The sequence below is a fragment of the Vigna angularis genome, chromosome 9, assembly GCF_016808095.1.
Source record: "Vigna angularis cultivar LongXiaoDou No.4 chromosome 9, ASM1680809v1, whole genome shotgun sequence".
Classification (NCBI taxonomy): Eukaryota; Viridiplantae; Streptophyta; class Magnoliopsida; order Fabales; family Fabaceae; genus Vigna; species Vigna angularis.
This window is the reverse complement of record NC_068978.1, coordinates 19,357,006-19,368,333: the sequence shown is the minus strand read 5'-3', so window position 1 is coordinate 19,368,333 and position 11,328 is coordinate 19,357,006. Positions and strand designations below refer to the sequence as shown.

Genomic DNA, 11,328 nt, shown 5'->3' with positions numbered 1-11,328 from the left:
TGAAAAAAACAAATACACTAAAACGGTCTTATAATTGTGATAAATAAAAAAAAAATTACAATTGCAGTCTCCCTGAGAAGACCATTCATCAACAGAAAAGACATAAAAAGAAAAAAAAACATAACCAAAAAAAAATCAAAAAACGAACATAAAAATAAAAGATGTGCAAAGATCGATCAATAATGATCGTTAAGGTTACAGTCCTCCAAAAAAAAACAAAAACAAAGAAAAAACAAAAAAAAAACAACATAACAAACATAAAAATAAAAGATGTGCAGAGGTCGATCACTGGTGATCGTTAGGATTACAGTCTAAATAAAAAACAACAACATAAAAAATAAAATCAAATTACAATTTGCGGTCCCCTCAAAGAGACTATTCATCATCATCATCATCAGAAGGCGGTCGTAGGGAAAGCTCAACTGAAGGAGCCTTCAACTGGAACCGAAAGATGGGAGGGATCTCTTTTCTTTCAGGAACGGGAGGAATCGGGAAAAGGTCCAGCGTCACCCCATCTGGAACCGATGGCGTTGTGCGTGAAAGATCTCAAAAATAAAAAAACAAAAAAAAAATTAGAAATGTCAAGAAAAAGAAGAAAAAAAAAGAAAAAAAGAAAACAATAACAAAAAATATACAAAAGGGGGGCTTACCATCCATAAAAGGGGGCAGGAGGGGAATCAGAGAGTAAGAGGTGGTGACGGTGTTTCGTTTCAGACATCGCTGTTTTTCACGATATCCATAGTTTTGGAACCAACAGTAGACACTGTATTCCCCGATTTCCCCGTAAACCTTAAGCCTGGTCGCGATTTCATGAACTTGTTCTCGGTTTGGGTTTCTTATCCCAAATGCGAAAAGTGCCTCTAACAAGGCGACCTGTTCCCTAATGGGAGCCCATCGTTTGTACCCAATTCTGTCCTGAACTTCAAGATTTCTTAAGTTTTGGTTCATTTTTCTAAAAAAAAAGAGTGAAGCAATGTTATTAGTTAATTTGTCCATATGTCTAGTTTAGATATGTCATCTAGGTCCTTGCAAAGGATCCTACTAGGTCTAGGTCCAACCAGTTTTGTCCATAATTTGCTTTTAGGTTACCTTGGAATGAAGTTAACAAGTTTTCCAGTTCATTATTATTTTGTTTAGTATAAAAAAAAGGTGAAGAGTGGTATAGCAATAGCAAAAAACGAGCCAAAAAAATCAGGAAAGCATAAGGGAGCGAAATAAAATGGAAGGCATATAAAAGAAAAAGCAGGAAAAACTTAAGGGAAAGAAGAAAAAAATAAGAGCATAAAGAAAAGCGAACTGAGTGCAGGAAAGAAAAGCAGAGAAAGGGTAAAAGGGAAGAAAGAAAGAAAGGAAGAGCGGAAAGTTTAAATGAAAGGAAGAACGAAAAAACTTAAAGGAAAGAAAGAGAGATTAAGAGCTCAGAAGACTTACCCGGAGGTGGAAGGCACACAGGGAGAAGTTCCTCGCAAGACTCAGACGCTTTCGGAGGCACGGGAACGGAGGAGCCTCGCGGAACTCGGACAATCAAGAGAGAGAAAGATAGAGAGAGAAAGCGTAAGCTCGGGAAATGTCGCTCGACGCTGAAGGGATACCCATTTTGTAGCCAAAACAAATCCATTGTAGCAACAGTTCCGGTCGTTGCCACCGTCTGATGTCACAGTGCCGGTCATCCTTTCTTAAAAAAAAAAATTTAATTAATAAAAACGTCAAAAAAAATAATAAAGAAATAAAAACAAAAAAAATCAAATTTTCAAAATGAAAAAAAAATGAATGAAAAAATGTTCAAACAATTTTTAAGCCCATTTGGGCCCAGCTACGTACATAATTTTCATCAAATTCTATTTCTAAAAAATAAAAAAAAAAAAGAGTTTTTCTTTTAAATATTTTTTTCACATTTTGCAAATAAATTTAAAATGATGAAATAAAAAAAAACACATTTTGTTTTTCAAATATTTTAAACAAAAAAAATCAAACTTTCTAATATCAGTTTTTTGGCCTCCAAAGCCCAGTTTGCATACTGCCCACAAAGCCCAGTTTCCGCATTGGCCGAGAAATCCCAATTTCCACAATGGCTCACAAAGCCCATTTTCCATACTGGCCTACAAAGTCCAGCCCGCCTGACCTGCAAAGCCCATTTTCTACATTGGCCCATAAAGCCCATTTTCCATGTTGACCCACAAAGTCCAGCCCGCCTGACCTGCAAAGCCCATTTTCCATATTGGCCCAAAAATCCCATTTTTCACACTGGCCTGCAAAGCCCAGTTTCCATGCTGGCCCGTAAAGCCCAGTTTCTACATTGGCCTAGAAATCCCAATTTCCACAATGGCTCACAAAGCCCATTTTCCATACTAGCCTACAAAGTCCAGCCCGCCTGACCTGCAAAGCTCATTTTCTACATTGGCCCACAAAGCCCATTTTCCATGTTGGCCCACAAAGTCCAGCCCGCCTGACTTACAAAGCCCATTTTCCATATTGGCCCAGAAATCCCATTTTCCACACTGGCCTACAAAGCCCAGTTTCCATGCTGGCCCGCAAAGCCCAGTTTCTGCATTGGCCTAGAAATCCCAATTTCCGCATTGGCCAAGAAAGCCCATTTTCCATACTGGCCTGCAAAGCCCAGTTTCCATGCTGGCCCGCAAAGCCCAGTTTCCGCATTGGCCGAGAAATCCCATTTTTCATACTGGCCTGCAAAGCCCAGTTTCCACACTAGCCCGCAAAGCCCAGTTTCCACAATAGTCCGCAAAGCCTAATTTAAAAAAAAAAAGGTATATAAAAAAAATTTGTTTTTCAACTAGTATCATCATTTTCATTTCATATTACTTTTCTTCATGCATAAAACAAACAAAAATACGCAAAAGTTGAGTCAATTATTTTCGATGCAAATCATTCATCTTATGAGATTTCAAAAAAAAAATGTAATGGATGTCATAATCTCCTGTAGTCAAATGATTAAATCACATATTCTTAAGAGATATCTGTGTGCATTGCTTGAAAACATCATCCTTCAGCTCTCTATACCAAGAGATTGACCCAATCATGTTCTTGAGCCCAAATAATGAACACAAAGTTTTACACTGGGGCAGATTTTCCATGTTAAGATTACCTTCATTAGCTTTCATTTGGGAGATCCTTGAATCCGTTAGGACAAAACAAAAAAAAATGAGTGACTCTTGTTGGGATCATTTAGTTTTGTCTTCTAATTAATCTTGTGAAAATAAAACAACCAAAATTTGAAATGATGTGTGGCCATCTTTCTTCATCCAAAAAAAAATATCCATTGATACCAAATTTGAGTCAATAAGAAATTTCTTTTCAAATTTACCTAAACAAGGGTTACCGTCAGCATTGAAGTCAACTCAAATTGCAAACAATGAAAAACACACTTAGTGATCAAATGAAGAGAATTCATCAAAAATAAAGAAAAAAATAGAAAGAATCACAAAGTGATGACAAACAAAGAATGAAATTTGAGAAATAGCAAAGAAAGTCAAAACAGATTTGACGAATAGCTGATACAAGGTGTAGATGGTAACTCTGGTTTCAAAAAAAAATCACCAAACATTTATTTGGGCCTTTATATCTTTTATTTCAATACCCTTTAGCCCAAGCCACATTACAAGCCTAATAAAAGTCCACACAGATTGAATAATGGTTGCCTAAATTTTCATGAAGCTTAATTTTGAGACAAGACAAAATGACTAACAATGCAGTCATAAAAAAATGATGAAAAAATAAATGTCCTCGGAAGAAGGAAACTCCCTAATGATTAAAAGAAAATCAAGCCAATTGGGGCAATCCTTTCAAGCCAATCATTTTCATATCCATCACAAATTCATATCCCATTCGAACTCTTCCCCGTTCTCCAAAACTAGGGGCAACTTTGTGAGTTTCATGTGTTTTGGCCCATTCAAAATATTGGGCGACTTTGTTAATCTTTCATCTGAATATTCAAAGCTCATACAAAGACCGGGGCGTCCCTTGTTGGGCCTCGCATGATTTTGGTTAGCCCTGAATTTCATAAATCTATTACCACCAAAATTGGGGCAATTTTTGAATCTCACATGACATTCTCACTTCTTGATTCATAACTTATTCCCTCACATTCCTTTTCCCAAACACCAAATGGGGTAACCTTTGGGTATATCATATTTCACATTGACATTCACATATTACATCTTCATTGATGATTGTATGAGGAATGATGTGCCCAAGAAGCCATCTCAGTCTCCTCTAAACCCTTCAAAAAATCTTTCTTATCATTTTAACCAACCTCTGATATCAAGCATGTATACACTAGTATTTCATCAGAAAATGTCTAACACACAAGCTTCATTTTGAACATTTGACTTTAGAATTTGACATCCATGATAAAAAAGAAAATGAAGGTCTAAATTTGCATAAATTTGATGATTTCAAAGAAAACAAATTGACTAAAAAAAAAAGTATCATAGTTTCATAATCTTCCATTATGGACAAAAATAAAATCACAAGTCAATATCATGTACATATTTTCATAAACTTTGAATTTGTTTTCATGAATGTTTATCAAATCTTCTACCTTCAAAAAGACAAAAAAAATCAACATGCATCAAAGCTTTCTCCTCCAATTTCAAAATTCACATCAACCATGTTTCTCATTAGAAAAACAAAAATAAAAATGGACACTTATTTCTATCTCAAGAAAAAAATCCAAAAAAAATTTCAACGTCTCAAATTTTCAAAACTTAAAAAAAACAAAAAGGCTCATAAAAAAAATCAAAAGTTTCCAATTCAAAACAATCAAACATTTATACTTTCTGCTATTGGTATCTCGGCCCTCTGCAAGGCAATGGTCGAGCCCAATTTTTACTTTCTGCTATTGATATCTCGGCCCTCTGTAAGACAATGGTCGAACCAAATAATTCAAACTCAAATCATTCGCTTATCCATAGGGTTGGTACACCCTCCACGAGGTTTGTACACCTCATTCACTTATCCATAGGGTTGGTACACCCTCCACGAGGTTTGTACACCTCATTCACTTATCCATAGGGTTGGTACACCCTCCAAGAGGTTTGTACACCTCATTCACTTATCCATAGGGTTGGTACACCCTCCACGAGGTTTGTACACCTCATTCACTCATCCATAGGGTTGGTACACCCTCCACGAGGTTTATACACCTCATTCACTGATCCATAGGGTTGGTACACCCTCCACGAGGTTTGTACACCTCATTCACTTCATCCATAGGGTTGGTACACCCTCCACGAGGTTTGTACACCTCATCACTTCATCCATAGGATTGGTACACCCTCCACGAGGTTTGTACACCTCATTCACTTCATCCATAGGGTTGGTACACCCTCCACGAGGTTTGTACACCGCATTCACTTCATCCATAGGGTTGGTACACCCTCCACGAGGTTTGTACACCTCATTCACTTAATCCATAGGGTTGGTACACCCTCCACGAGGTTTGTACACCTCATTCACTTCATCCATAGGGTTGGTACACCCTCCACGAGGTTTGTACACCTCATCACTTCATCCATAGGGTTGGTACACCCTCCACGAGGTTTATACACCTCATCACTTCATCCATAGGGTTGGTACACCCTCCACGAGGTTTGTACACCTCAATTCTCTCGGTCTTGTTCATTTTGTTTAGATTTTCCTGTTATTCCTCGTTCATTTTGAAATTCGGACGAAATTAGTATTTCTATCTTTACTTATCTTTTACTCTAATAATATGAAAACATTGTTTGTCATATTGTCTAGTAAAATCTAAGTAAAGAGGGGCAGCTCTCAATACCCAATTTCGTCCGGGTAAATAAGATTTCACAAAAATAAAAATAAAAAAACATAAAAACACCAAAATGAAAAAATACTATTTATTTTACTTTTTGTGCCCCCAAATTTTCTTTTAAACACTTAATCCAATGGCCCAAAATAATCCCAAACATCTTTACTTCCTCACCACCCCTTTTCTCTTACCACACCCCACTCTCCACATCATCATCCACATCACCCTCCATATCACATTCCACATCATCTACCTTTTTCATTCACTTTTTCCTCCTCATTTCCATATTAATTTTTATATACCAACTTTTCTAATTATTCCACTTACATTTTTTAATTATATCTTCTCCACCTTATTTTTCCACCCAATTTTTATATTATTTCTTTCACTTATTTTCTACATTAACTTTTACTATTCACTATATTTTATTTCACCTAATTTCTCCACCAACTTTTTATATTATTTCTTTCATTTAATTTCCACATTAACTTTTACTATTCACTATATTTTATTTCACCTAATTTCTCCAACTTTTTATATTATTTCTTTCACTTATTTTCCACATTAACTTTTACTATTCACTATATTTTATTTCACCTAATTTCCCCACCAACTTTTTATATTATTTCTTTCACTTAATTTCCACATTAACTTTTACTATTCACTATATTTTATTTCACCTAATTTCTCCACCAACTTTTTATATTATTTCTTTCACTTATTTTCCACATTAACTTTTACTATTCACTATATTTTATTTCACATAATTTCTCCACCAACTTTTTATATTATTTCTTTCACTTATTTTCCACATTAACTTTTTCTATTCATCTTTTTTTTATTATATTTTATTTCATCTAAATTTTCCACCAACTTATTATATTATTTTTATTCATCAACTTTCTTCATCCTTAACTCTATAAATACCCACATTATCTTCACTCCATTTTTTTACACACACACACACAATTACATAATATCCATCTCTTCTCTTACAAAATCTCTTCATTCCATCCCAAAACTCTACTTCATTTTTCTCTCACATTTTACTATTTCCTAATCCCTCTATACATATAAATCCCATACCACATTTCTACTATAAATTCATCTTCTTCACCATCAATCTATCTCTTCTCACAACTTATTACAAGCAAAGTCTTGCTTCATCATTCAAATCTTCAACAAGGTACACATTTTCTTTTCATTCTATTTATATGCATTTTGATCATTTTTTTTAGTTTATAAATTTATCCTGTTTTCTACCACAATTTTATCCTATGCTTTTTCACATCTTTATGTCATAGATATTTCAACTCACCTTCTTTTTCTTAAAAAAAATACCAAAAAAAATATAAAAAACTTCAAAAAAACTAAAAATGTCAACACCTTCAAACAAACAAACAATCTCTCAGCCAGAACTACGTGATCCTTGATTCTCCATCAAAAGTGGAGATACGTAGGAGCAAGGCCAGACCTTGTCAGGTTCATCTTCCCAAAAATCCAAATTTATCCATAATTAATTTCTCAAACAATTTCTCAAACAAAATTTTCTCACAAAAAAAGCTAAAAAATATATTTTGTTTCTTTAGAGTTTCATTTTAGGGGATAGTTAAACACTTTGAAAACCACATCCATATTCACGCATTTAATTAAAGCTACTGCTTTTGGGCAGACACTGTAGGGTGCTAATACCTTCCCTACGTGTAACCGACTCCCGAATCCATAATCTTTTGTTTCGTAGACCATGTCTTTATTTTATGGTTTTTTCGTAGTTTTCCAGAATAAACTATGGTGGCGACTCCAAATCTCTTTTTATTTTAAAAATGTCTTTTGATTTTTTTGGATCGTCGTCCCGTCGCGATTCTGGTTGCGACACCCTTCACAGTCCAGCACTTCACGCTCCAGCTCTTTGACGTCCACGAGCAGCAGCTCCAGCAGCCATACGAACGTCTTTGAACGTCCAGAAGAAGCACTCCAACGTCCAACTCTGGCCAGCAGCCCAGCCTACACTCACTCTCGGTTGGACATTCCAGCAGTTGCACCAGTAAGAGCCATGTGCATATGAAGATGAAGAGTGAGTGCACATTTTGAAGAAAATGGTCCAGCCACTGCACGTGAAAATGGAAAGCAAAGTATGGAAGGAAGCACAAGATGATGTTGGTTTAATGGAGGGCCCTTATGTCCACACGGTGTATGGGAGAAATTGGAGAAGTTTCTTTTATTTTAGAAGAAGTGGTATGCTGTCACAAGGCACCTAGATGGAAGAAAATTACGTGGACCATAGGAAGAAGTGGTGATGAGAATGGAGGAGCCTTGCTACTGTCCAGGAGTTGTTGATGAGAAAGTCAAAAGAGGAAAAAAGGACAAAACTTAATGGAAGCAGAGAAGTGGACGTGCATTCAACTCTGAAGAAGAAAGTGGAAGTAGAAAGTGGAGAGTCCCTTACCTTTCATTTTGGACCGTTCAAGCACACACAGCATACGGCCCTGCCAAAATAAAAGGGCATATGGGAATCAGAGAATTTTGGAGAACGGGAGTTCCGCAGAGGGTGTTCAGCCTCTTCCAGTAACTCCCATTTCTTCATTCCCGTAGAACTCCCAGTAGTATAGATTTCTAAAAAATTGTAGTGTAAGTAGTGTGCTGTAGGAGAGTGACGTTTGTGGAGAAAGAAGCTCAATCAGTGGTGTGGACCAGTGGACGGCTGGAACAGAGAAGAAGCAGCTTTACAATTGAAGCAAAAACGGTGTGCACGTTCCAATTTTAATTTCTTTGTTGTAATAATTTCTTGCACAATTTAAATTCAATGCAAAGTTTGGTTTCAATTTCTGTTGTTAAAATTCCAGAACTGTTTACTGCTTTTATTTTGTTGTTGTAATTTAATTTCTGCTGCAATGTAATTTCTATTGTTGTTTGCCTATTGTTTAATTTTACTGTTGTCTACACTGCGTTGTTGATTATTGCACGTTAAATTATTAGCTGCAGTTTTGTTCTAAATATTTTGCCGCTGTAATGTTGATTTCGTTTTCATATTTGAATTTTACTGTTTTCTGTTTTTACTTTTTACTGTATTTTCGTTTTCTGTATTTTTATTTTCTGTATTTTAGTTTTTCGTTCAAGAACTGTTTTTAATATCTCATGTTGTTGTATTTTCGTTTTGATTGTACCAATTTCATTTTCACTGTTTTAATTTCGTTTTACTGTACTGCATTTTACTTCGCCATTTTTAATTCAGTCGTGTTTAATTTAATTTTTTTCGCATCAAAACAAAATCAAACCCCCCCTTCGTGTTTAATCTGAGACTGAACCACAATTTGGTCCTTGAGAGACGACCTAGGAGTGACTTCCTAGTAAATATACTGCATTCATATCTGCAATCAATTTTTGTGTGCGGTGCGACCCGTTCAACAAAATGGCGTCGTTGCCGGGGGCCAAAGGTTCAGTCTTGGGTTTTTATTGTGTGTTAGATTTTTGTTGTGTTAGTTGTGTTTTGTCTTGTGTTGTGATGTGATATTCTATATGCGTGTCGCATGTGTTTTATCTGTTAATTAAAAAAAAATTAAAAATTAAAAAAATTAAAATTAAAAAAAAATTATGTTCTGTCTTGTGTGTGCGTGTAAGATGTATAAATGTGTTATGATTTATATGTTTTGTAATTTTTAGTATTTAGTTTTTATTTGTTTTATTTTTTATTTTCATGTCTACCTATTCTGGTTATGAAAATACTTCTTATTCTGCAAATGCCTCCAATTATGATTCTCCTTCTGCATGGTACTTTAATTATTCTGCTGATTTTTGTAATGAGAACAATATTGCGCATCCTCTGGTGAGGGGCGTACATGATGATGTTATCCAGTCTTCATCAAATTTTGAAAGCAAGTTGGACGGCAAGATCGACTCTCTTGCGAAGTTGGTGACACAGTTGACTATCAACCGGAGATCTGCATCTCCATCTGCATCTGTTGCACGACTATGTGCTATCTGTCCTTCCAATGACCACTATACAGATGCATGTCCTTCTTTGCAGCACCCTGTTGCCTCTGATGCGCCTCAGGATTATTCTACAAACATCTACAACAGGCAACAAAAACAGCAGCAACAACAATAGATGAAATTCTATGATGTTCCTGCTCAAATAACTCCTCAGCCTTCGACTTCTAAGCCTACATTGAAGGCGTTAATGGAGCAGATGACCATGCAGAACCTGCAGTTCAAGCAAGAAAGCATAAAATTTCAGCAGGAAACTCAAGCGTCCATTCAAAGCTTGAATGACCAAATAGGGCAGATGACCACAAAACTTAATCAGGAACAGTTTCAAGATTACAATGGCATCAACATAGAAGATGGGGAGCAGAGTTATGAGTTTACTACTACACCCGCTTTCCCACCTTCGTATGACCCAACTCTTGCGCTCGAGGAGATAGATCGTGATTTTGAGGACCAGGCAGGTACAAGCATCAATTTCGAACCAGGTAGACCACTTTCATCCTCCATTACTTTTCTGATCTTTAAGGAAGTGGAGGTAAGCATACCTCAATTTGATTATTCTGTTGATGATTGTGCTTTTAATGATTATGTTGTTGAGAGATATGTTGATAATTATGATATTGATGAGCATGCTTTTAATTCTCCCTCTGAACATGAATCTGTGTCTGATATTGATATTGCATGTAATTTTGAAAATGATTCATGTTATGAGGATGTATCTAAGGTTCAGCCTGTTACATTAGAATTGGGTGTTATACCTCTACATACTTTGGAACCACATTGCACTAACTCTATTGCAGGAGGTACGTATAAACTTGATCAGCAGAAACCCACAGTGAAAGACAAAGGTGCCAGTCTACACAACAGTTTGAAGATCAATAGGCACCTGCTGAACCTGCTCGTCAACAATCACTACTTCGATCCAGCGGTTGAAAACATTTCACTGCTAGATCAGATCTGGAGGATGAAGCAGTTCGTCCTCAAAACTTCATGGTTGGATCCTGAAGAGGAAGACATCTCCCTGATAATCCAAAATTGGCAACTGCCACCATGACCAAGGGAGTTTTCTTTTTCCTTCTTCCTCGTTTTCCTACTTTTATTACACTTGTCCTTTATCTGTTTACTGTTTTAATTGATGTTCTTATGCTTAGAACACATTTAGGACACTGTGTAGATTAAGTGTGGTCTATTGGGGGAGATTCTGATTTTTTTTTTTCTTTGTTAGTTTTCGAATTGTTATCCTTTAAAAAAAATCTTTTTGATAAAATATTTTGTTTTAAGCGTGCAAAATCTTTCCCTTCAATTAAAATTTAATTGTTCTGAGATGTATATATATTTATTTTTCATATAAATAAAAAAATAGACATAAGAGCAAAATTTGCAGTAATGGAGGAAAGAAGATTGAACAAGATCTGACAATAAAGATGCAAATAGATACATATGTAAAAAAAAACATAATGAAAATAAAAGATGTTCGGGGGTCGATCATTAGTGATCGTTAATATTACAGTCCAAATAAAAAAAATAACATAATGGAAATTACAGTCTCCTTGAGGAGA

The 11,328-nt window shown here is 35.7% G+C and overlaps 1 protein-coding gene across 1 annotated transcript; it reads right to left on the bottom strand.

Annotated features, from left to right (window-relative positions):
• Positions 1–213: 213 nt before the first annotated feature.
• Positions 214–1,532, bottom strand: LOC128194099 (WUSCHEL-related homeobox 4-like). Its single transcript, XM_052868843.1, has 2 exons — positions 651–1,532; positions 214–545 (listed from the first exon to the last, which is right to left on the bottom strand). The coding sequence occupies exons 1-2, from the start codon at positions 994–996 to the stop codon at positions 376–378; spliced, it is 516 nt and encodes a 171-aa protein (XP_052724803.1). The 5' UTR covers positions 997–1,532; the 3' UTR covers positions 214–375.
• Positions 1,533–11,328: the final 9,796 nt, after the last annotated feature.

Excerpts from the sequence above, each read along its gene's own strand:
- LOC128194099 (XM_052868843.1), bottom strand. The coding sequence starts at position 996 with ATGGACAAATTAACTAATAACATTGCTTCACTCTTTTTTTTTAGAAAA. Across the intron at positions 546-650 it reads CCTGCCCCCTTTTATGGATG|ATCTTTCACGCACAACGCCA; the intron begins GTAAGCCCCCCT and ends TTTATTTTTGAG.